The following is a 26,052-nucleotide window of genomic DNA, read 5'->3' as shown; positions in this document are numbered from 1 at the left end:
AGGTGCCCCCACATTGTTCAGAGCCAATTCCCTGAACTTTGTGAGTGCGGGGACACCATTACACGCGTGCACTACATTTAGGTCACTACCTATATGTAGCTTCACAATGGTAACTCCGAATATGGCCATGTAACATGTCTATGATCATGGAATTGCCCCCTCTATGCCATCCTGGCATAGTTGGCACAATCCCATGATCCAAGTGGTCTGTAGCACAGACCCTGGTACTGCCAAACTGCCCTTTCTGGGGTTTCACTGCAGCTGCTGCTGCTGCCAACCCCTCAGACAGGCATCTGCCCTCCTGGGGTCCAGCCAGGCCTGGCCCAGGATGGCAGAACAAAGAACTTCCTCTGAGAGAGGGTGTGACACCCTCTCCCTTTGGAAAATGGTGTGAAGGCAGGGGAGGAGTAGCCTCCCCCAGCCTCTGGAAATGCTTTGTTGGGCACAGATGTGCCCAATTCTGCATAAGCCAGTCTACACCGGTTCAGGGGACCCCTTAGCCCTGCTCTGGCGCGAAACTGGACAAAGGAAAGGGGAGTGACCACTCCCCTGACCTGCACCTCCCCTGGGAGGTGTCCAGAGCTCCTCCAGTGTGCTCCAGACCTCTGCCATCTTGGAAACAGAGGTGCTGCTGGCACACTGGACTGCTCTGAGTGGCCAGTGCCACCAGGTGATGTCAGAGACTCCTTGTGATAGGCTCCTTCAGGTGTTGCTAGCCTATCCTCTCTCCTAGGTAGCCAAACCCTCTTTTCTGGCTATTTAGGGTCTCTGTCTCTGGGGAAACTTTAGATAACGAATGCAAGAGCTCATCTGAGTTCCTCTGCTTCTCTCTCTTCACCTTCTGCCAAGGAATCGACTGCTGACCGCGCTGGAAGCCTGCAAACCTGCAACATAGTAGCAAAGACGACTACTGCAACTCTGTAACGCTGATCCTGCCGCCTTCTCGACTGTTTTCCTGCTTGTGCATGCTGTGGGGGTAGTCTGCCTCCTCTCTGCACCAGAAGCTCAGAAGAAATCTCCTGTGGGTCGACGGAATCTTCCCCCTGCAACCGCAGGCACCAAAATGCTGCATTACCGGTCCCTTGGGTCTCCTCTCAGCACGATGAGCGAGGTCCCTCGAATCCAGCGACAATGTCCAAGTGACCCCCACAGTCCAGTGACTCTTCAGTCCAAGTTTGGTGGAGGTAAGTCCTTGCCTCACCTCGCTGGGCTGCATTGCTGGGAACCGCGACTTTTGCAGCTACTCCGGCCCCTGTGCAATTCCGGCGGAAATCCTTTCTGCACAGCCAAGCCTGGGTCCACAGCACTCTAACCTGCATTGCACGACTTTCTAAGTTGGTCTCCGGCGACGTGGGACTCCTTTGTGCGACTTCGGGTGAGCACCGTTTCACGCATCCTCTTAGTGCCTGTTTCTGGCACTTCTACGGGTGCTACCTGCTGCTGAGAGGGCTCCTTGTCTTGCTCGGCGTCCCCTCTCTCTCTTGGTCCAATTTGCGACCTCCTGGTCCCTCCAGGGCTACAGCAGCATCCAAAAACGATAACCGCACGATTTGCAGCTAGCAAGGCTTGTTGGCGTTCTTTCGGCGGGAAAACACTTCTGCACGACTCTCCATGGCGAGAGGGATCAGTCCACCAAAGGGGAATCTCTAGCCCTTTTCGTTCCTGCAGAAACCTCAGCTTCTTCTGTCCAGTAGAAGCTTCTTTGCATCCACAGCTGGCATTTCCTGGGCATATGCCCATCTCCGACTTACTTGTGACTTTTGGACTTGGTCCCCTTGTTCCACAGGTACCCTAGATCCACAGTTGTTGCATTGTTGGTTTGTGTCTTTCCTGCATTATTCCTCTAACACGACTTCTTTGTCCTTAGGTGAACTTTAGTGCACTTTGCACTCACTTTTCAGGGTCTTGGGGAGGGTTATTTTTCTAACTCTCACTATTTTCTAATAGTCCCAGCGACCCTCTACAAGGTCACATAGGTTTGGGGTCCATTCGTGGTTCGCATTCCACTTTTGGAGTATATGGTTTGTGTTGCCCCTATCCCTATGTTTCCCCATTGCATCCTATTGTAACTATACATTGTTTGCACTGTTTTCTAAGACTATACTGCATATTTTTGCTATTGTGTATATATATCTTGTGTATATTTCCTATCCTCTCACTGAGGGTACACTCTAAGATACTTTGGCATATTGTCATAAAAATAAAGTACCTTTATTTTTAGTATAACTGTGTATTGTGTTTTCTTATGATATTGTGCATATGACACTAAGTGGTACTGTAGTAGCTTCACACGTCTCCTAGTTCAGCCTAAGCTGCTCTGCTAAGCTACCATTATCTATCAGCCTAAGCTGCTAGACACCCTATACACTAATAAGGGATAACTGGGCCTGGTGCAAGGTGCAAGTACCCCTTGGTACTCACTACAAGCCAGTCCAGCCTCCTACACTGGTGCAACAAATCAGACACACAATTATTAAGAATATGCTCTCTCAGGATCATGTTATACAGGCTGTCATAATCAGTAACTTTACTGCCATGTAACCACCCCTCCAAGGCCTTCACTGAATGGTCAATGAAATCAACCCAGTCTTGTGAAGACTCCTTTTTGGTCTCTCTGAACTTTATCCTGTATTGTTCAGTGGTTAAGCCATAACCATCCAGGAGTGCATTCTTAAGAACTGTAAAATTATTGGCATCACTTTCTTTCACAGTAAGGAGCCTATCCCTACCTTTTCCACTAAATGATAGCCATAGGATAGCAGCCCACTGCCTTTGAGGGACATCCTGTACAACACAGGCCCTCTCAAGTGCAGCAAACCACTTGTTAATGTCATCCCCCACCTTATAAGGGGGAACTATCTTGTGCAGATTCCTGGAATCATGCTCTTTTACAGGATGACTATGGGGAATACTGCTGCTGCCACCATGGGTATCTAAACCCAATTTCTGTCTTTCCTTCTCTAGTTCAAAAGACTGTCTATCCAAATCCAGCTGTTGCTTTTTAAACTTCAGTCTGGTTTGTTCCACTCTCAACTTGTTGAGTTCCCTTTCTAAAATTCTGTCATCAGGGTTGGTGGGAGGGACATTCTTAGACACAGAAGAATGAGCAGAAGGAGACCTGTCCCTTACAGAAGCCACCCTAACAGCTTGGCTAACAGAAACATCACTTCCACTGTGGTGTGAATAAATGCTCTTGCTATGATGTGAGACAACACTATTTGTATGGTGTGGCTCTTCATCATTACCAACTATGCTAGACTGTCTAGTAATGGGCAGGCTAGGAACTTTCTTTCCTAAATCTTTTCCTGGGGGAGTCCCTGGATCAGATTGGGAACCATTTGCTACTTTTTCAACAGATGTGGCCCCTTTGGCCTTATCTTGTTCTCTAAGCATATTAAGCAACAATTCCAAGGAAGGATTCTTCCATACACTCAAACCTCTCTCTACACAGAGACTCCTTGCTCCTTTCCAGCTAAGGTGGTCATATGCAAGTTTGGACAGATCAACATTATGGCCTGTGCCAGACATTTTTAGAGAGAGTTAAAGTGATAGAAAAAGAGAAAAAAGTTTTCAGAACTTTTTAGAAAGACTGAAAAAAAAAACTTTTTAAACTTTTAAGAACTTTTTGAAAGTTTAGAAGTACTTTTCAGCACTTTTGAAAACAGTGAAAAGAGGAAATGCAAAACTTTTTAGCTATGTGTACACACACTGAACTTGCTTTGTATATTTTTCTCTTATGAAAAGTACAATGGCAAGAGTGGTAAGTAGTCTCAAAGCACTTATCCCACCGCTGCCACCAATGTAGGAGGCTGGACTGGCTTGCAGTGAGTACCAAGGGGTACTTGCACCTTGCACCAGGCCCAGATATCCCTTATTAGTGTATAGGGTGTCTAGCAGCATAGGCTGATAGATAATGGTAGCTTAGCAGAGCAGCTTAGGCTGAACTAGGAGACGTGTGAAGCTACTACAGTACCACTTAGTGTCATATGCACAATATCATAAGAAAACACAATACACAGTTATACTAAAAATAAAGGTACTTTATTTTTATGACAATATGCCAAAGTATCTTAGAGTGTACCCTCAGTGAGAGGATAGGAAATATACACAAGATATATATACACAATAGCAAAAATATGCAGTATAGTCTTAGAAAACAGTGCAAACAATGTATAGTTACAATAGGATGCAAAGGGGACACATAGGGATAGGGGCAACACAAACCATATACTCCAAAAGTGGAATGCGAACCACGAATGGACCCCAAACCTATGTGACCTTGTAGAGGGTCGCTGGGACTATTAGAAAATAGTGAGAGTTAGAAAAATAACCCTCCCCAAGACCCTGAAAAGTGAGTGCAAAGTGCACTAAAGTTCCCCTAAGGACAAAGAAGTCATGTTAGAGGAATAATGCAGGAAAGACACAAACCAACAATGCAACAACGATGGATTTCCAATCTAGGGTACCTGTGGAACAAGGGGACCAAGTCCAAAAGTTACAAGCAAGTCGGAGATGGGCAGATGCCCAGGAAATGCCAGCTGTGGGTGCAAAGAAGCTTCTACTTGACAGAAGAAGCTGAGGTTTCTGCAGGAACAAAAAGGGCTAGAGACTTCCCCTTTGGTGGACCGATCCCTCTCCCCGTGGAGAGTCGTGCAGAAGTGTTTTCTCGCCGAAAGAACGCCAACAAGCCTTTCTAGCTGCAAATCGTTTGGTTAGCGTTTTTGGATGCTGCTGTGGCCCAAGAGGGACCAGGAGGTCGCAGATTGGACCAGGAGGTAGAGGGGACGTCGAGCAAGACAAGGAGCCCTCTTAGCAGCAGGTAGCACCAGGAGAAGTGCCAGAAACAGGCACTATGAGGATGCGTGAAACGGTGCTCACCCGAAGTTACACAAAGGAGTCCCACGTCCCACAGAGGAACTCGGCTGAGCTCTTGCATTCGTTATCTAAAGTTTCCCCAGAGACAGAGACCCTAAATAGCTAGAAAAGAGAGTTTGGCTACCTAGGAGAGAGGATAGGCTAGCAACACCTGAAGGAGCCTATCAGAAGGAGTCTCTGACGTCACCTGGTGGCACTGGCCACTCAGAGCAGTCCAGTGTGCCAGCAGCTCCTCTGTTTCCAAGATGGCAGAGGTCTGGAGCACACTGGAGGAGCTCTGGACACCTCCCAGGGGAGGTGCAGGTCAGGGGAGTGGTCACTCCCCTTTCCTTTGTCCAGTTTCGCGCCAGAGCAGGGCTGAGGGGTCCCTGAACCGGTGTAGACTGGCTTATGCAGAATTGGGCACATCTGTGCCCAAGAAAGCATTTCCAGAGGCTGGGGGAGGCTACTCCTCCCCTGCCTTCACACCATTTTCCAAAGGGAGAGGGTGTAACACCCTCTCTCAGAGGAAGACCTTTGTTCTGCCATCCTGGGACAAGCCTGGCTTGACCCCAGGGGGGCAGAAACCTGTCTGAGGGGTTGGCAGCAGCAGCAGCTGCAGTGAAACCCCAGGAAAGGCAGTTTGGCAGTACCAGTGGTCTGTGCTACAGACCACTGGGATCATGGGATTGTGCCAACAATGCCAGGATGGCATAGAGAGGGCAATTCCATGATCTTAGACATGTTACATGGCCATATTCGGAGTTACCATTGTGAAGCTACATATAGGTAGTGGCCTATATGTAGTGCACGCGTGTAATGGTGTCCCCGCACTCACAAAGTCTGGGGAATTGGCCCTGAACAATGTGGGGGCACCTTGGCTAGTGCCAGGGTGCCCTCACACTAAGTAACTTTGCACCTAACCTTTACCAGGTAAAGGTTAGACATATAGGTGACTTATAAGTTACTTAAGTGCAGTGTAAAATGGCTGTGAAATAACGTGGACGTTATTTCACTCAGGCTGCAGTGGCAGGCCTGTGTAAGAATTGTCAGAGCTCCCTATGGGTGGCAAAAGAAATGCTGCAGCCCATAGGGATCTCCTGGAACCCCAATACCCTGGGTACCTCAGTACCATATACTAGGGAATTATAAGGGTGTTCCAGTAAGCCAATGTAAATTGGTAAAATTGGTCACTAGCCTGTTAGTGACAATTTGTACAGAGAGAGCATAACCACTGAGGTTCTGGTTAGCAGAGCCTCAGTGAGACAGTTAGGCACCACACAGGGAACACATACATATAGGCCACAAACTTATGAGCACTGGGGTCCTGACTAGCAGGGTCCCAGTGACACATAACAAACATACTGAAAACATAGGGTTTGCACTATGAGCACTGGGCCCTGGCTAGCAGGATCCCAGTGAGACAGTGAAAATACCCTGACATACACTCACAAACAGGCCAAAAGTGGGGGTAACAAGACTAGAAAGAGGCTACTTTCTCACACAACCCCCCCCCCCCCAAACGAAGGACAATAAGGCTAACCTTGGCCAGTTGAGACTTTATTGTCTAAGTGGTGATAAGTAGAGAGTAGCTCTGCAATAGACTGGTTACTCCCTTTATCATCCACTATATGGTTACTTCCCTGTGGGGATGTAAACCACCCTGTTTGAAGTTTTTTAGCTAAGCAACAATGTGAAGATGTATTTTCAGAGTTTCTATCAGTAAGTTTTAGTTTAGAGCAGTGGGAATTATCCACTGAACCTATTTGTAATGATGGAAATGCCAGACAGGGATGCTGTCTCAGTAAAGCCATAGCTGGGCAAAAACTTTGTCCATATGGCTGGAAGAGAGAACAGGGATGCTGTTTCTCTTGAGTTGGAGCAGGGCAGGGATGCTGTTCTATGAGCTCCACACTAGGGCAGGGATGCTGTCCTGAGTGTTGTGAGGCAGTGCAGAGTTTCTGCACTAAAGTTTCTCTGGGAGGGTTGGAGGGATGCTCCATGTTAACTAAAATGGTGCTCTTTTTCTCACCAATGTTAGTTATCCCACAGAGAGGTACTTCTACCTTAGGGAGTCCAGCTTTGCCAGCTGATGATTCCCTTGGAACAGGTGCCACCTCAGGAGAGGTTTCTCCCACCACAGGAATGGTATCCTGAATGGTAGGGTGGTTAGGGGATACTGTGATACCCTTTTTACCTGTTGATGGAGAGGGATCCTGAGTTTTCAGGCCTTCTCTCTTTTGCTTTTTCATTTCAGTAGAAATGAGAGGGAACAATTCCTCAGGGATGCCCACCATGGCTGCATGGGCATTAAACTCTACATCAGCCCAACCTGAGGCCTCTAGGTCATTACCTAAGAGACAGTCTTCAGGTAAGCTAGGTGATACCACCACCTGCTTAGGGCCAGTAACTCCACCCCAACTAAACTGAATTATAGCTAAGGGAAGAAACTTAGTGGAGTTATGGACATCAATAATTTTATACTGTTGTCCAATGATGTGTTGTTCAGGAGCCACTAGGTTTTCAGTCACCAAAGTGATACTGGCACCTGTGTCCCTGTAGGCCAAGGCCTCAACACCATTCATTGAAACTGTCTGCCTGTACTTATCCATTGTAAGGGGACAAGCAGCCAGTGTGGCAAGGCCAATGCCACTAGGTGTGACAGAAACTGTCTTGGGACTGACTACCCCAGTTTCTATTATGGACCCATAAGTGAACCCAACTACACCCTTAACTTGACTGTTGCCAGCAGTCCCACCACTAGTACCACTACTGCTAGGGGCACTAGAGCTTGATGTATTAGTGGTGGTAGGCTCAGGGGGTTTACCTGGACAGGACGTATCCCCTGGCCTATGGCCTCTGTTTTTACACACAAAGCACCAAGGCTTTTTAATGTGTGCAGGTTGAGAAGAAGAGGAAGAATTAGTTTTATCCCCACACTCTGAAGAGTGTTTAAGATTTGAAGTGGGATCTTTGGTTTTACCCTTATCCCCATGCTTATCTTGAGATTTTTCACCATCTTTCTTCTTATTGCCATCTTTGTCACCCCCTGTATGAACTTTTCTGTTCACCCTTGTTCTGACCCATTTGTCTGCCTTCTTTCCCAATTCTTGGGGAGAGGTCAGATCAGAGTCTACCAGGTACTGGTTGTGAGAAAGTAGCCTCTTTCTAGCCTTGTTACCCCCACTTTTGGCCTGTTTGTGAGTGTATGTCAGGGTGTTTTCACTGTCTCACTGGGATCCTGCTAGGCAGGGCCCAGTGCTCATAGTGAAAACCCTATGTTTTCAGTATGTTTGTTATGTGTCACTGGGACCCTGTTAGTCAGGACCCCAGTGCTCATAAGTTTGTGGCCTATATGTATGTGTTCCCTGTGTGGTGCCTAACTGTCTCACTGAGGCTCTGCTAACCAGAACCTCAGTGGTTATGCTCTCTCATTTCTTTCAAAATTGTCACTAACAGGCTAGTGACCAATTTTACCAATTTACATTGGCTTACTGGAACACCCTTATAATTCCCTAGTATATGGTACTGAGGTACCCAGGGTATTGGGGTTCCAGGAGATCCCTATGGGCTGCAGCATTTCTTTTGCCACCCATAGGGAGCTCTGACAATTCTTACACAGGCCTGCCACTGCAGCCTGAGTGAAATAACGTCCACGTTATTTCACAGCCATTTTTCACTGCATTTAAGTAAATTATAAGTCACCTATATGTCTTACCTTTACCTGGTAAAGGTTAGGTGCAAAGTTACTTAGTGTGAGGGCACCCTGGCACTAGCCAAGGTGCCCCCACATTGTTCAGAGCCAATTCCCTGAACTTTGTGAGTGCGGGGACACCATTACACGCGTGCACTACATTTAGGTCACTACCTATATGTAGCTTCACAATGGTAACTCCGAATATGGCCATGTAACATGTCTATGATCATGGAATTGCCCCCTCTATGCCATCCTGGCATAGTTGGCACAATCCCATGATCCAAGTGGTCTGTAGCACAGACCCTGGTACTGCCAAACTGCCCTTTCTGGGGTTTCACTGCAGCTGCTGCTGCTGCCAACCCCTCAGACAGGCATCTGCCCTCCTGGGGTCCAGCCAGGCTTGTCCCAGGATGGCAGAACAAAGAACTTCCTCTGAGAGAGGGTGTGACACCCTCTCCCTTTGGAAAATGGTGTGAAGGCAGGGGAGGAGTAGCCTCCCCCAGCCTCTGGAAATGCTTTGTTGGGCACAGATGTGCCCAATTCTGCATAAGCCAGTCTACACCGGTTCAGGGGACCCCTTAGCCCTGCTCTGGCGTGAAACTGGACAAAGGAAAGGGGAGTGACCACTCCCCTGACCTGCACCTCCCCTGGGAGGTGTCCAGAGCTCCTCCAGTGTGCTCCAGACCTCTGCCATCTTGGAAACAGAGGTGCTGCTGGCACACTGGACTGCTCTGAGTGGCCAGTGCCACCAGGTGATGTCAGAGACTCCTTGTGATAGGCTCCTTCAGGTGTTGCTAGCCTATCCTCTCTCCTAGGTAGCCAAACCCTCTTTTCTGGCTATTTAGGGTCTCTGTCTCTGGGGAAACTTTAGATAACGAATGCAAGAGCTCATCTGAGTTCCTCTGCTTCTCTCTCTTCACCTTCTGCCAAGGAATCGACTGCTGACCGCGCTGGAAGCCTGCAAACCTGCAACATAGTAGCAAAGACGACTACTGCAACTCTGTAACGCTGATCCTGCCGCCTTCTCGACTGTTTTCCTGCTTGTGCATGCTGTGGGGGTAGTCTGCCTCCTCTCTGCACCAGAAGCTCAGAAGAAATCTCCCGTGGGTCGACGGAATCTTCCCCCTGCAACCGCAGGCACCAAAATGCTGCATTACCGGTCCCTTGGGTCTCCTCTCAGCACGACGAGCGAGGTCCCTCGAATCCAGCGACAATGTCCAAGTGAACCCCACAGTCCAGTGACTCTTCAGTCCAAGTTTGGTGGAGGTAAGTCCTTGCCTCACCTCGCTGGGCTGCATTGCTGGGAACCGTGACTTTGGCAGCTACTCCGGCCTCCGTGCACTTCCGGCGGAAATCCTTTCTGCACAGCCAAGCCTGGGTCCACAGCACTCTAACCTGCATTGCACGACCTCCTAAGTTGTTCTCCGGCGACGTGGGACTTCTTTATGCGACTTCGGGTGAGCACCGTTTCACGCATCCTCATAGTGCCTGTTTCTGGCACTTCTCCGGGTGCTACCTGCTGCTGAGAGGGCTCCTTGTCTTGCTCGACGTCCCCTCTCTCTCTTCTGGTCCAATTTGCGACCTCCTGGTCCCTCCAGGGCCACAGCAGCGTCCAAAAACGCTAACCGCACGATTTGCAGCTAGCAAGGCTTGTTGGCGTTCTTTCGGCGGGAAAACACTTCTGCACGACTCTCCACGGCGAGAGGGATCCGTCCTCCAAAGGGGAAGTCTCTAGCCCTTTTCGTTCCTGCAGAAACCGCAGCTTCTTCTGTCCAGTAGAAGCTTCTTTGCACCCGCAGCTGGCATTTCCTGGGCATCTGCCCATCTCCGACTTGCTTGTGACTTTTGGACTTGGTCCCCTTGTTCCACAGGTACCCCAGATTGGAAATCCACAGCTGTTGCATTGTTGGTTTGTGTCTTTCCTGCATTATTCCTCTAACATGACTTCTTTGTCCTTAGGGGAACTTTAGTGCACTTTGCACTCACTTTTCAGGGTCTTGGGGAAAGTTATTTTTCTAACTCTCACTATTTTCTAATAGTCCCAGCGACCCTCTACAAGGTCACATAGGTTTGGGGTCCATTCGTGGTTCACATTCCACTTTTGGAGTATATGGTTTGTGTTGCCCCTATCCCTATGTTTCCCCATTTCATCCTATTGTAACTATACATTGTTTGCACTGTTTTCTAAGACTATACTGCATATTTTTGCTATTGAGTATATATATCTTGTGTATATTTCCTATCCTCTCACTGAGCGTACACTCTGAGATACTTTGGCATATTGTCATAAAAATAAAGTACCTTTATTTTTAGTATAACTGTGTATTGTGTTTTCTTATGATATTGTGCATATGACACTAAGTGGTACTGTAGTAGCTTCACACGTCTCCTAGTTCAGCCTAAGCTGCTCTGCTAAGCTACCATTATCTATCAGCCTAAGCTGCTAGACACCCTATACACTAATAAGGGATAACTGGGCCTGGTGCAAGGTGCAAGTACCCCTTGGTACTCACTACAAGCCAGTCCAGCCTCCTACACAGTGTGCCAATGAGAATTGGTAAAATAAGTCACTAGTCTGCTGTGTCAATTTTAAAGCTGAGAGAGAGCATAAACCCTGAGGTTCTGGTTAGCAGAGCCTCAGTGATACAGTTAGGCACCACACAGGGAACACTTACAGGGCATACATTATGAACACTGGGGTCCTGCCTGGCAGGATCCCAGTGACACATAGGCAAAGACAAACATACATACAGTGAGAAATGAGGGTAACATGCCAGGCAACATGGTACTTTCCTACAACAGCCAATTGTCGAGGTAGGGGAAGACTGGGACCCCTAACCTGCGCAGATGAGCTGCCACAACTACCATCACTTTTGTGAACACCCGAGGTGCACTGGTAAGGCCAAAGGGGAGCACAGTAAACTGAAAGTACTCGTGACCCCCCACAAACTGTAGTTAACGTGGAAGTATGCGCCTTGCAAGTCTAACACTACCATCCAGTCTCCGGGATCCAGGGCAAATAGGACCTGAGACAATGTTAACATTTTCAACTTCTCCTTTTTTAGGAAGAGATTGAGGGACCGAAGATCTAATATAGGTCGAAGACCTTTGTCTTTTTTTCAGAACCAGAAAGTAGTGGGGAATAGCAACCACAACCTACTTCTGGCAACGGAACCCTCTCTTTAGCTCCTTTGGCCAAAAGGGCTTGGACTTCCTCACAGAGAAGCACCATATGATCCTCTGATATCTGGCTGTATGAAGGTGGCATGGCTGGAGGAGATGTCTCGAAGGGGAGGGAGTAGCCCCTTCGGACAATTTGGAGTACTCACCTGTCCAACGTAATGGCTTGCCATTGGGGCAGGTGATGGCGTATCCTGCCACCTACTGGCTCCTGATGTACCTGCGGATTAGGAAGGCTTGGAGGCTGAGGAGGGGTGGGGGTGGACTGAACGACCTGCTGGCTCCCTGATCCCCGGGAATGTGGGATTCCGCGTCCAGGCAGGGGCTGTACAGCATGCGCGGGTCTGTGGCCAGGTGGAAAAGGATGCGGTTGGGTGCCCCTGCCATAGCCACGAAAGGGGTGAAAGGCGGACTGCTGGGGTCTAGGTGCAGGTGTGAGGCCAAGAGACCGGGCCGTGGCTCTGGAATCCTTAAAGCTCTTGAGCGCCGAGTCCACCTTGTCTCAGAAGAGACGTGTGCCATCAAAGGGCATGTCCATCAAGGATTGCTTGACATCCCCCGAAAAGCCAGACATTCTCAGCCAGGTGTGGCGTCTCAATGCCACCGCTGATGCAATTGATCTGCCCAGAGAGTCAGTCATATCCAGTCCACCCCGAATCATGAACTTAGCTGCATCCCTCCCATCTGTTACGGCTTGGGACAGGACAGCCCGGGCCTCCTCCGGAACTGCAGGCAGCACTTGCGCGACCATATCCCAGAGAGTTACGAATAGTGTCCCAAAAGGCATGCTGTGTTCATGGACTGCAGCTCTAGACTGTTGAAAGAAAACAACTTCTTACCCAAATTATCCATTCTTTTTGATTCCCTGTCTGGGGGTGCGACAGGGAATGCGCCAGATGAAGAGGAAGTACGGATGACAAGGCTCTCAGGCGTGGGGTGTTGGGTCAGGAATTTTGGGTCTGACGGCGCAGGCCGATGGCGGCAGGCAATCGCCCTATTCACAGGAGACCCTGTGCTGGGTCTGGACCAAGTACCCAAAAGGACGTCTGTCAGTGCTTCATTGAAGGGTAAAAGGGGCTCAGAAGAAGAAGACCCTGGTTGAAGTATGTCGGTTAGGATGTTAGGCCTAACCTCCACAGAAGGAAGCTCGTGGTCCAAGACCTCAGCCGCCCTTCTCACCACCAAAGAGTAAGAAGCACCCTCCTCTGTAGCCACGCTAGGAGGAGAGAGCATACCAGTGTCAGGGGAGGTGTCTAGCCCACAGGCATCCCCCAAATACTGCACCCAGTCCATTTGGGGGTCAGGCTGGTATTCTAAAGGGTCCAGCGACCCCTCCATACTCTCCCCGTAACCATACCCAGAAGAATAAGGGTCTGGGTCAACCCTGGGCCCGAAGAGCCCATAGAGAATGGAATCAGTGTCGATCAACATCGGTCCGGCTCTGGGTTGTAGTTATGAGTATGGGATCGACGTCGATTGTGAGCCCAACTGACGTCGGGAGCGTCGACATCTGACCCGATGCTGGGGAAGGCCACCGTGGCATGACCGGCGTTGGGACGGGTCCGCAATTGGATCCGGAGGGGCCCTCCGGAGCCGAGGCCGAAGCCAACGGCTTTGAAACCGAAGGGACCCCAACCGACTCACCTGTGCCCGAAGGCTCCAAAGGTTGGTCGGGCTGCCCAAAAATGAGGCGCATGACCTCGTAAAACTCTTTGAGTTGGGCTGGGGTGGCTTCGGCTCTCGGGAAGTTTGGGAATCGAGGAGCCAACCCAGAAGAAGGCTCAATTGACGGAGGGGTGAAGTCGAAGAACGCTTGTCTTTCTTCGACTTCTTCTTGTGACCCGAATGTCCCGATGACTTGGAGGACGAAGAGTGGTGGTGACTCTGCGGCCGATCTCGAGACCTTCCTCTCTAACGGGACCATGAAAGCCGCGGAGTCGAGTGTCAGGCCGCCATGAGTTTTAGGGACTGCTCCCTCAAAGCCTTCGGAGTCATGGCCCAACACTTGGAGCACGACTTCGGGTCGTGATCGCGCTCCAAACACCATAAGGACACGAGGTGTGGATCCGTCACCGACATAGTTTGGTGACAGGAGTCGCAGGGCTTGAATCCGGTCTTGCGGGACATCCCTCGACACATCCACAAACTCATCAAAAATACGACAAAATGTTGACGTAGTCAAAAAATGGCTGGGGTAGCTTTTCTCCGGACCTGCACGTAGGCTGGTGCGGAAAGAAAAGAACTGACGTCAGCATGCCGGGGTGGCGCTTATACATGACTGCGATGTCATCAAGGTGGGCACGACGTCAACGAAGCCTGCGGAGTCGACGAACGCCACCTGATGGCGTGCAGAGGTACTGCGTGCTCGAAGAAATTTTTTCCGGATCCAGTATAACGCCCAGGGAAATTCAAAGGTAAGGAATCTGCAACTAGAAGTATCTATCAGATATGGTCATGTAACCATATTGCTAGCCCCTAGGGACATAACCCCATGAAAAAACAGGACAAAGTAATGCAGTGTATTCATATACTTAACCCCTAGAGAGTGTTTTTAGAGCTAGCAGGCCTACTACAATGACATAACAAACAAGACCTTTAAAACTAAACTTTTTCCAGTTGTAAAACAAAAGTTCTAGCCAAGAGAAAGCTTAAAAAACACTGAATGGTGGGAGAGGTTTTCTATTTTGGGGTCCCCACTAACCTACTGTGGGGACCCAGAGATGATGTAGACAGAAAGAGCATTTTGAAGGTGGTCCCATTGTCCTAGGACCACCACAGGCTGAGTTATGAGCAAGAATGTTTTGTAAAAGTAATGTCCTGCAAAGCATTATGGGGCAAGTTTCCCGAATGCAGTGCATATTGTGGTATCGGCTCTCCTGCAGTGCCGGGAGAGACGCTTTCACTTTGAGGATTTCTGTATTACGTTAAGTATTTACTAATTTCAAGTGGTTTAAGAGGAAAGCCACAAGAAATTACTCTGATAAGGTAACTGTGAACAATGTGACCAGTGCTCCAATGCCTCAGATCGAGTTCAAGCTGTAGTGCCTGTTTTGGCTGTGAGTGCCAATGCCGCCATGCAGCACGAAGGGGAGAGACAAAAAAAATAGTTTGCCCACACTGAAGTATATTGGCAATCGTGCAATATTCCATGTAACAGGGGCAGTCTGCAAGGCGTGACAAAAACAGCCTCAAGGCGGCATATAAGTAAAGCATTTACTGATGACATCAAGTGATTTTTTAAAAGCAAGCCCAGGAACAAATGAAAGTGATGGGAGTGAGATGGGAATGGACAATACTTACAAACTAAAAACTGTAAACTACAACAGATCAAAACGTTGCACGCTTGACCTATAAAAGGGGAGAAATAACAATATTTCTCCCTGTTGCATCACTCTTATGGCACCCAAGGTGGTGTAGGAATCTGATGCACTCCCAGATTCTTTCAGATTCTTTCGGGTTCCATGGGTGTTGTGTGGGAACACCCCAAGCAACACCCACAGAATGCCCCTTTCAGGTAGTGTTATGCGTAGAAGGGGTCCATGTTTACAAGGCCGTGAAAAGCCATGCAATGTAGCTTTGGGTGACCGTATAAAGATGGGCTGGCACACTGCGCCACCAGAGCATAGAAAAAAACGACGCTCCGATGGTGCAGTGACAACTAGGGGCTTGGAAATGAGGCCCATTGTCTGGCACATTGGGCCACCGGTGTGTCAAAAAATTGGCACTTCGGTGGGGCAGTGTGGTGCTAGGGCCTCGTAAATGAGGCCCTAATATTTTAGTTATAAAGCATTCTTTGATATTTTGGCAAAACGGGAGTAACACATATAAACTTTATAGGTGTAGGATTTGGTAGCATTTTTATACCTTTCTTAGATTTCAAGGCCTTTCTCCATAAAGTAGAAAATATTCCATCTGTCCAGTCATTGGTGGCCGGGTCTAGTCTGCCAAACATTTGAGGAGCGGTAATTGCTTTCGGATTCATGCGCATCTCTCTGTGAGGAGAGCCACACTGGGTCATCGCCTTCATTAACATACTTATAACGGCTGATTTTCCAGACCCGCTTGGCCCCAAAGTCATTAAGCCGTGACGTACTCTTGCTGTTTCATATAACTAAAAAATGGAAAAGGCACTGTTAAACTGTTGAATTGTATTTGTAACAAATCGTTCTAAAATGATAGTTACATCAAAATAAATATTCTCATCTAAGATCGTTAAAACAAGTGCTTAGCCATTTGTTGATTTTTATGACATCTTACGTTTTAAATATGTTTGCCATTTCTCTTGAAAAATATATCCTAACTAATTGTATGCGCTTTGTATTTTTGTTAACATGTTGAGATTTGAACAATTCAACAGTGGCGGCCGGCAGCTTTAGGAGGGAGGCGGGCGGGCGGGACACACACACACACACACACTCATTCTTTCACACACAGATACGCACGAACATCCATTAACAACACTCATACCATTCAAACATGCACGCAAGCGCCAAACATTCCTTTTAAAAGATCGCACACACTCATTCTTTCACACACGCACGCACATCCATTAACAACACTCATAACACTCAAACATGCACGCGAGCACCAAACATTCAATTTAAAACATCATACACATACACACACACTTACCTTCAGCCTCCATGTTCCAGGAGGGTTGGGACTGCTGCCCTCCCTCATTGGCTGACCTTAGGTCAGCCAATGAGGGAGGCAGCAGTCCCAGCCTCGTCACAGAGTGGGATGGGGTCAGTGAGACTGCTGACCCCACCCCACTCAGTGACGAAGGGTCACTGATTGACACTCGCCCTGGGCACTTCAGGGCTTAAACCTGAAGCGCCCAGGGAGAGTGTCAGTTGGTGACGCTTTCCTCTCACCCAGGAAAGGGCCTCGAGGCACCTTTGCTGAGCCGAGGAGGTTACGCCCATAGGAGCTGTGACCTCCTCAGCCCAGCAAAGTTCAGCTCAAATTGCGCATGTCTGCTCCTGGCTGCCTGAGCTGAACATGGAAAGTGTCTGTCAGGCTGACCTTTGTTCAGCCTAACAGAGACTCTTCATGAGGGGCAAAAGGTGGGGGGGCGTGGCCCCTCCACCCTAAAGGACCGGCCGCCACTGCAATTCAAGACCATGACAAAACTAGTGCAGCGTTTCTTTATTTGTGAGCAGGAGAATTGAAGCTACCAACCCAAGTTTTTCTTTTTAAGCTTTTGAAATAGATTGATGAACAAAAAGCTCTCTTACATCACCATGTTTAGCTCTGGTTACACATAAGGGAGGACGGAACTCCACGGAGTCACATGAAAACTCCACGAGATTCTGCAATGTTCCGTGAATGGCTGGAATTAGGCACCTTGCGCTGCTCGCGCAAATTTTTAGAGCCAGGAGCTCATTCTAGGCATAAAAATCCGCTCAAACGGCACCACGCGGCGTGCCAGAGGCCGATGTTTTTTGGAGTTGATTTTGCTGTGGCTCAAGTAGACTTTCTACTCAAGCTGCAGCTTTCTGACTATGCAACTGCCCGCTTTGGGGAAACCTCACCGGGTGCCCTCCTAGCGTCCAGAAATCACATTACAGGGCACCCAATCTCATTTGCCAATTCACCTTTGAACAGCATCATGTGAGTAAAAGCCACGCCATGCAGCTGTTGTTGGAATTTGGCCAGAACTCTGTGTTACATGCATAACGTGGAGTGGTCAAAACTCTGCCGGCGGTGCAAAAGTTATCGCCCACCCTTAGTTACACACAACTTTAGTGCATAAAAACCTCATGTCATCAAATTCTTCAAACAATATAATAAAAGGTAGCACCTAGTTTGCCAGCTGCCTGGTAAACACTGACTTTTCTCTGCTATTTACTTGTCCGCTGGCAAAATAGTAGAAATCATGTGCTATTTAGCAGATGGTCATGCAAATAGCAGAAAAACGTCACTGTTTACCAGGCCGCTGACTAAATAGTAGACATTATGCATTGTTTTGCCGGCGGTCAAGCAAATAGCAAAGACACTTCACTATTCAATGACTAACTTGCAAACCTTATGCACTATTAGTACAGCGGCTGTGCAGATTGCTAAGAAACTTCACTTTTTAACTGGCTGCTGGCAAAGTAGCAAACATTATGCACAGTCTGGCCAGCAGCCATGCAAATGGCAAAAACATTTATAGCCTCCTTGAACCTTTTTTTTCGTACCACTACTTACTCAGTTGAGGTGTCCAGCCTGTCCCAAGGCACTAAGGGGCATATTTATACTTGTTTTGCGCCAAATTTGCAGCATTTTTTTTACGCAAATTTAGTGAAAAACTAACTCCATATTTTTACTTTGGCACTAGACCGGTCTAGAGCCAAATTTATGGAGTTAAAGTCATTTTTTAGAAAACTTACTTTGCGTCAATGAGATGCAAAGTAGGCATTCCTGTGCAAAAAATTACTCTAAGCCCTAAAGCCATACTTATCCTCCTGTGCAAAATTCACATGTGGGGGGAGGAGGAGGCACCATTTTTTAACACCTGAGTCGGGGCAGGCGTTAGGGGACCTGTGGGCCTATTTCCATGGTGGAACACCTTGGAATGAGCCCACAGGTACCCCTCCCCAGGCCCCGGGGACACCCCCACCCACACCAGAGGGACAACGGAGGATGGGGGACCCCATCCCAGGTAAGTATAGGTAAGTACAGGTAAGTTTTTGTTTTTTTAAAGTGCCATTGGGCCCTGAAATGGGCCCCCCTACATGACACTGGGTGCAATGGCCATGCCCAGAGGATTGTTGTCCCCTGTGCTGGCCATTGGGGTGGTGGGCATGACTCCTGTCTTTTCTAAGACAAGAGTCATGTGGTATGGATGGTTTTGCATCAGAAAACGACTCTAGACAGGTTAGAGTCATTTTTTTTTACTCTAACCTGCCTAACGTCATTTTTTGGTGCAAAACCCCCTTTTTCCATACCGCCAGCCCCACCGACTAACGCCATTTTTTTTTAACACATATCACAAGCCTACCGTTTGCACCAACTTGCACCATTCCATAAATATGTTGCCCGGCTGGTGCACAGAAATGGTGCAAGCCGGTGCTAAACTTTTTGGTGTAAAACTGCGTTAGTGAAGTTTTGCACCAAAAAGTATAAATCAGGGCCTAAGTGACCTATCTAGAGGCAACAGATTCATGAAAATAAAAAAAAACTGCCTATCGCTCCATCATGCCCCTTCTATCACTATGGTAATAAAAGAGGGATGGAGCCCACAACTTCTGTTTTTTTCTGCTCTTAGGTACCATGTTAGGAGCCTGTGTGAACTTAAAAGGAACACCCTTGGGGGCTAGGCCTCTTGTGGTTCAAATTCCAGGCTTCCCCTTTTTCACTCCTGGTGAGTATGTCAGTGTGTGACGCAGTGTCTAGAGTGAAAACGGTTGAGGGTTGGAGGAGCCCTTGCATTTCCTCTTTGATAGAGATATTAGGAGAACCCCCTTCTCCATCATACATACCTCTGTGTTTGGGAACTTGGTTGAGGCAATATGCAGGGAGTACGGCACACTTTGCTTTCAGGCCCACCTGGATGTTGCACCCAGACCTATATTTACAAGGAGCTTGTGCCATCGCTGCGTCATTTTTTTTTACTCAGCAGCAACGCAGTGTGGGAGGCTGGCCTGGTTTGCAGTGGGTACCTTGGGTACTTACACCTTAAACCATGTCCAGTTATCTCTTGTTAGTGAATGTAGTAGTGTTCTAGAAACTTAGGCTGATAGAAGTAGCTATAGCAGAGCAGATCCTTCCTGGGTCCATCCAGCACCATTTTGATGAAAAATGCACTTTAGTCGTAGCCAAGGCTTGTTGGCGCCTTCCAACACGAAATCCCGTCTTCAACGATCTTCACGCCGTGGGACATTGTAGGAGGCTGGACTGGCTTGTAGTGAGTACCAAGGGGTACTTACACCTTGCACCAGGCCCAGGTATCCCTTATTAGTGTATAGGGTGTCTAGCAGCTTAGGCTTATAGATAATGGTAGCTTAGCAGAGCAGCTTAGGCTGAACTAGGAGACGAGTGAAGCTCCTACAGTACCACTGGTGTCACTTGCACAATATCATAAGAAAACACAATACACAGATATACTCAAAATAAATGTACTTTATTTTTATGACAATATGCCAAAGTATCTCAGAGTGTACCCTCAGTATGAGGATAGCAAATATACACAAGATATATATACACAATACCAAAAATATGCAGTATAGTCTTAGAAAACAGTGCAAACAATATATACTTCTGCACGACTCTCCACGGCGTGGGGGATCCATCTTCCAAAGGGGAAGTCTCTAGCCCTTGTCGTTCCTGCAGAATCCTCAGCTTCTTCTGTCCAGTAGAAGCTTCTTTGCACCCACAACTGGCATTTCCTGGGCATCTGCCCATCTCCGACTTGCTTGTGACTTTTGGACTTGGTCCCCTTGTTCCACAGGTACCCTCGACTGGAAATCCACCGTTGTTGCATTGCTGGTTTGTGTCTTTCCTGCAGAATTCCCCTATCACTACTTCTATGTCCTTTGGGGAACTATAGTGCACTTTGCACTCACTTTTCAGGGTCTTGGGGTGGGCTATTTTTCTAACCCTCACTATTTTCTAATAGTCCCAGCGACCCTCTACAAGGTCACATAGGTTTGGGGTCCATTCGTTGTTCGCATTCCACTTTTGGAGTATATGGTTTGTGTTGCCCCTATCCCTATGTGTCCCCATTGCATCCTATTGTAACTATACATTGGTTGCACTGTTTTCTAAGACTATACTGCATATTTTTTTGGTATTGTGTACATATATCTTGTGTATATTTGCTATCCTCATACTGAGGGTACACTCTGAGATACTTTGGCATATTGTCATAAAAATAAAGTACCTTTATTTTTAGTATATCTGTGTATTGTGTTTTCTTATGATATTGTGCAAGTGACACTTGTGGTACTGTAGGAGCTTCACTCGTCTCCTAGTTCCGCCTAAGCTGCTCTGCTAAGCTACCATTATCTATCAGCCTATGCTGCTAGACACCCTATACACTAATAAGGGATAACTGGGCCTGGTGCAAGGTGCAAGTACCCCTTGGTACTCACTACAAGCCAGTCCAGCCTCCTACATTGGTTGTGCAGCGGTGGGATAAGTGCTTTGAGACTACTTACCACTCTTGTCATTGTACTTTTCATAAGAGAAAAATATACAAAACAAGTTCAGTGTATGTACACATAACTAAAAAGTTTTGCATTTCCTCTTTTCACTCTTTTCTAAAGTGCTGAAAAGTACTTCTAACTTTCTAAAAAGTTCTAAAAAGTTTAAAAAGTTTTTTTTTCTCTCTTTCTAAAAGTTCTGACAAACTTTTTATCCTTTTTCTATCACTTTAACTCTTTCTAAAAATGTCTGGCACAGGCCAAAATGTTGATCTGTCCAAACTTGCATATGACCACCTTAGCTGGAAAGGATCAAGGAGTCTCTGTATAGAAAGAGGTTTGAGTGTAGTGAAGAATCCTTCCTTGGAATTGTTACTTAACATGCTTAGAGAACAGGATAAGGCCAAAAGGGCCCCATCTGTTGAAAAAGTAGCTAATGGTTCCCAATCTGATCCAGGGACTCCCCTAGGAAAAGATTCAGGAAAGAAACTTCAGAGCCTGCCCATTACTAGACAGTCTAGCATAGTTGGTACTGAGGTTGAGTCACACCATACAGATAGTGTTGTCTCACATCATAGCAAGAGCATTCATTCTCACCACAGTAGAAGTGATGTTTCTGTTAACCAAGCTGTTCGGGTGCCTTCTGTAAGGGATAGGTCTCCTTCTGTCCATTCTCATCATACTTCTGTTTCAAGGCATGTCCCTCCCACCCACCCTGATGACAGATTGTTAGAAAGGGAGCTCAATAGATTGAGAGTGGAACAAACCAGACTGAAGCTCAAGAAGCAACAGCTGGATTTGGATAGACAGACCTTAGAAGTAGAGAAGGAGAGACAGAAGTTGGGTTTAGAAATCCATGGTGGCAGCAGCAGTATTCCCCATAGTCATCCTGCAAAAGAGCATGATTCCAGGAATCTGCACAAGATAGTTCCCCCTTATAAGGAGGGGGATGACATTAACAAGTGGTTTGCTGCACTTGAGAGGGCCTGTCCTGTACAGGATGTTCCTCAAAGGCAGTGGGCTGCTATCCTATGGCTATCATTTAGTGGAAAAGGTAGGGATAGGCTCCTTACTGTGAAAGAAAATGAAGCCAATGATTACAAAGTTCTTAAGAATGCACTCCTGGATGGTTATGGCTTAACCACTGAACAATACAGGATAAAGTTCAGAGAGACCAAAAAGGAGTCTTCACAAGACTGGGTTGATTTCATTGACCATTCAGTGAAGGCCTTGGAGGGGTGGTTACATGGCAGTAAAGTTACTGATTTTGAAAGCCTGTATAACTTGATCCTGAGAGAGCATATTCTTAATAATTGTGTGTCTGATTTGTTGCACCAGTACTTGGTGGACTCTGATCTGACCTCTCCCCAAGAATTGGAAAAGAAGGCAGACAAATGGGTCAGAACAAGGGTGAACAGAAAAGTTCATACAGGGGGTGACAAAGATGGCAACAAGAAGAAGGATGGTAAGTCTTCTGACAAGGGTGGGGACAAATCTAAACATGAGTCTTCATCAGGCCCACAAGAACACTCTGGTGGGGGTGGTGGATCCAAATCCTCTTCAAATCAAAACAAAGAAAAGAAACCATGGTGCTATTTATGTAAAATAAAAGGCCATTGGACAACAGATCCCAGTTGTCCAAAGAAAAGCACCAAGCCTCCTACCACTACAACCCCTACTGCTACACCTAGTGTCCCTACTAATAGCAGTGGTGGTGGGAGCAAACCTACTAATAGCCAATCCAAGGGAGTAGCTGGGCTCACTATTGGTAACTTAGTTGGGGTTGGTCTGATTAGGGAGACCACAGAGGCTGTGTTAGTCTCTGAGCGGGCTATTGATTTAGCCACCTTAGTTGCTTGTCCCCTTAACATGGATGAGTACAAGCAACTACCCCTAATAAATGGTGTTGAGGTTCAGGCCTACAGGGACACAGGTGCCAGAGTCACAATGGTGATAGAGAAACTGGTCCACCCTGAACAACACCTACTTGGTCACCAGTACCAAGTAACCGATGCTCACAACACACTTAGCCACCCCATGGCTGTTGTAAATCTCAACTGGGGGGGGTTACTGGTCCAAAGAAAGTTGTGGTAGCCTCAGATTTACCCGTAGACTGTCTACTAGGAAATTATTTGGAGACATCAGCTTGGTCAGATGTGGAGTTGGAGGCCCATGCAGCAATGCTGGGCATCCCAGTGCATATTTTTGCTTTGACAAGGGCTCAGGCCAAAAAGCAAAAAGGACAGGGAAGCTTGGATCCTGGAACAATGGACCAAGTGCTCCCTAAAGCTAGGGCTAGTAGAAGTAAAGCACTTCCTACTATCCCTCCCTCTACAGTGGATTCTTGTTCTGAGGAAGAAGAATTTCCACCCTGTGCAGAACCTACACCAGAGGAGCTGGAAGCAGACACTGCTGAGCTTTTGGGTGAAGGGGGGCCTGCCAGGGAGGAGCTGAGTGTGGCACAGCAAACCTGTCCCACACTAGAGGGTCTAAGACAGCAAGCTGTCAAACAAGCTAATGGGGATGTCAGTGACTCTCACAGAGTTTACTGGGATTACAACCTCTTGTACACTGAGGCAAGGGATCCTAAACCTGGAGCTGCCAGGAGATTAGTGATTCCTCAGGAGTACAGAAAGTTCCTCCTAACTCTTGCTCACGACATTCCCCTGGCTGGACATTTGGGGCAAATGAAAACTTGGGACAGGCTTGTTCCCTTGTTTCATTGGCCTAGAATGTCTGAGGACACAAAAGAGTTTTGTAAGTCCTGTGAAACCTGTCAAGCCAGTGGCAAGACAGGTGGCACCCCAAAGGCACCCCTTATTCCACTGCCTGTGGTTGGGGTTCCCTTTGAAAGGGTAGGGGTTGACATAGTTGGCCCTCTTGACCCTCCTACTGCTTCAGGCAATAGGAGTATCTTGGTGGTAGTGGACCATGCCACAAGATATCCTGAGGCAATTCCTTTAAGGACCACTACAGCCCCTGCAGTGGCAAAGGCCCTCCTGGGAATATTTTCCAGGGTGGGCTTCCCAAAGGAAGTAGTATCAGACAGGGGAAGCAATTTCATGTCTGCATACTTAAAGGCCATGTGGAAGGAGTGTGGTGTAACTTACAAGTTCACTACACCCTATCATCCACAAACAAATGGACTGGTGGAGAGATTTAACAAAACTCTCAAAGGCATGATTATGGGTCTCATAGAAAAACTCCGCAGGAGATGGGATATCCTGTTACCATGCCTCCTTTTTGCCTACAGGGAGGTACCCCAGAAAGGAGTGGGCTTCAGCCCCTTTGAACTCCTCTTTGGACACCCTGTTAGGGGTCCACTAACACTTGTCAAGGAGGGTTGGGAACAACCTTTAAAAACAAGATATTGTGGATTATGTACTTGGCCTCAGATCAAGGATGGCTGAGTATATGAAAAAGGCCAGTAAAAACCTTCAGGCCAGCCAAGAGCTCCAGAAGCAATGGCATGACCAGAAGGCTGTTTTGGTTCAGTACCAACAAGGGCAGAAAGTGTGGGTCTTGGAACCTGTGGCCCCAAGAGCACTCCAAGATAAATGGAGCGGACCCCACACAATTGTTGAGAAAAAGGGTGAAGTCACCTACTTAGTTGACTTAGGCACTGCCAGGAGTCCCCTTAGGTTGCTCCATATCAATCACCTGAAACGCTACTATGACAGGGCTGATCTCACCCTGCTCATGGCAACTGATGAGGGACAGGAAGAAGACAGTGATCCTCTTCCTGATCTCTTCTCTTCCACAGAACAAGATGCTCTAGCGGAAGGGGTAGTTTTGGCTGATTGTCTTACAGCTGAGCAGAAAGACCATTGCATAAATCTCCTGGGTCAGTTTTCTGAACTCTTCTCTACTGTGCCAGGTACCACTTCTTGGTGTGAGCACACTATAGATACTGGAGACAGCTTGCCTGTCAAAAGTAAGATCTATAGGCAGCCTGACCATGTCAGAGACTGCATAAAGCAAGAGGTGCAGAAAATGTTAGAACTGGGAGTGGTTGAGCACTCTGAAAGTCCATGGGCTTCTCCTGTGGTACTTGTACCAAAACCCCATTCCAAAGATGGAAAGAAGGAAATGCGGTTTTGTGTAGACTACAGAGGTCTCAACCAGGTAACCAAAACTGATGCTCACCCTATACCCAGGGCAGATGAGCTCATAGATACACTGGCATCTGCCAAGTATCTAAGCACTTTTGATTTGACTGCAGGGTATTGGCAGATCAAACTATCAGAAGATGCTAAACCTAAAACTGCATTTTCAACCATTGGAGGCCATTACCAGTTCACAGTAATGCCTTTTGGATTGAAAAATACACCCGCCACTTTTCAGAGGTTGGTGAACACAGTCCTACAAGGGCTGGAATCTTTCAGTGCAGCATATTTGGACGATATAGCTGTCTTTAGCTCCAGCTGGGATGATCACCTGGTCCACCTATGGAAAGTTTTGGAGGCCCTGCAAAAGGCAGGCCTCACTATCAATGCTTCAAAGTGCCAGATAGGGCAGGGTAAAGTGGTTTATCTGGGACACCTTGTTGGTGGGGAACAGATTGCACCACTACAGGGGAAAATCCAAACAATTATTGATTGGGTTCCCCCCTACTACTCAGACTCAGGTGAGAGCCTTCCTAGGCCTCACTGGGTATTACAGGAGGTTCATCAAGAACTATGGCTCCATAGCAGCCCCTCTTAATGACCTCACATCCAAGAAAATGCCTAAAAAGGTATTATGGACAGCAAACTGTCAGAAAGCTTTTGAGGAGCTGAAGCAGGCCATGTGCTCTGCACCTGTCCTGAAAAGCCCTTGTTACTCTAACAAATTCTATGTCCAAACTGATGCATCTGAATTAGGAGTAGGGGCAGTCCTATCACAACTTAATTCTGAGGGCCAGGATGAACCTGTTGCTTTTATTAGTAGGAGGTTGACCCCTAGAGAAAAGCGTTGGTCTGCCATTGAGAGGGAGGCCTTTGCTGTGGTCTGGGCACTGAAGAAGTTGAGGCCATACCTGTTTGGCACTCACTTCATTGTTCAGACAGACCACAAACCTCTACTTTGGCTAAAACAAATGAAAGGTGAAAATCCTAAATTGTTGAGGTGGTCCATATCCCTACAGGGAATGGACTATACAGTGGAACATAGACCTGGGAGTAGCCACTCCAATGCAGATGGACTCTCCAGATA

General features: G+C 47.6%; 1 protein-coding gene across 1 annotated transcript in view; it reads right to left on the bottom strand.

The window, feature by feature from the left end:
* DNAH8 (dynein axonemal heavy chain 8) overlaps positions 1-26,052 on the bottom strand; it is a 9,979,189-nt gene that overhangs the window by 2,681,237 nt on the left and 7,271,900 nt on the right. Inside the window, exon 54 of the mRNA XM_069236651.1 lies at positions 15,596-15,842. Coding sequence (XP_069092752.1) covers positions 15,596-15,842 — 247 coding nt within the window. The remainder of the gene's footprint in view (positions 1-15,595; positions 15,843-26,052) is intronic.

This window comes from Pleurodeles waltl, chromosome 5, assembly GCF_031143425.1.
Source record: "Pleurodeles waltl isolate 20211129_DDA chromosome 5, aPleWal1.hap1.20221129, whole genome shotgun sequence".
NCBI classification, from domain to species: Eukaryota; Metazoa; Chordata; class Amphibia; order Caudata; family Salamandridae; genus Pleurodeles; species Pleurodeles waltl.
Note: the sequence above shows the minus strand (reverse complement) of the source record. Positions and strands in the feature narration are given on the sequence as shown.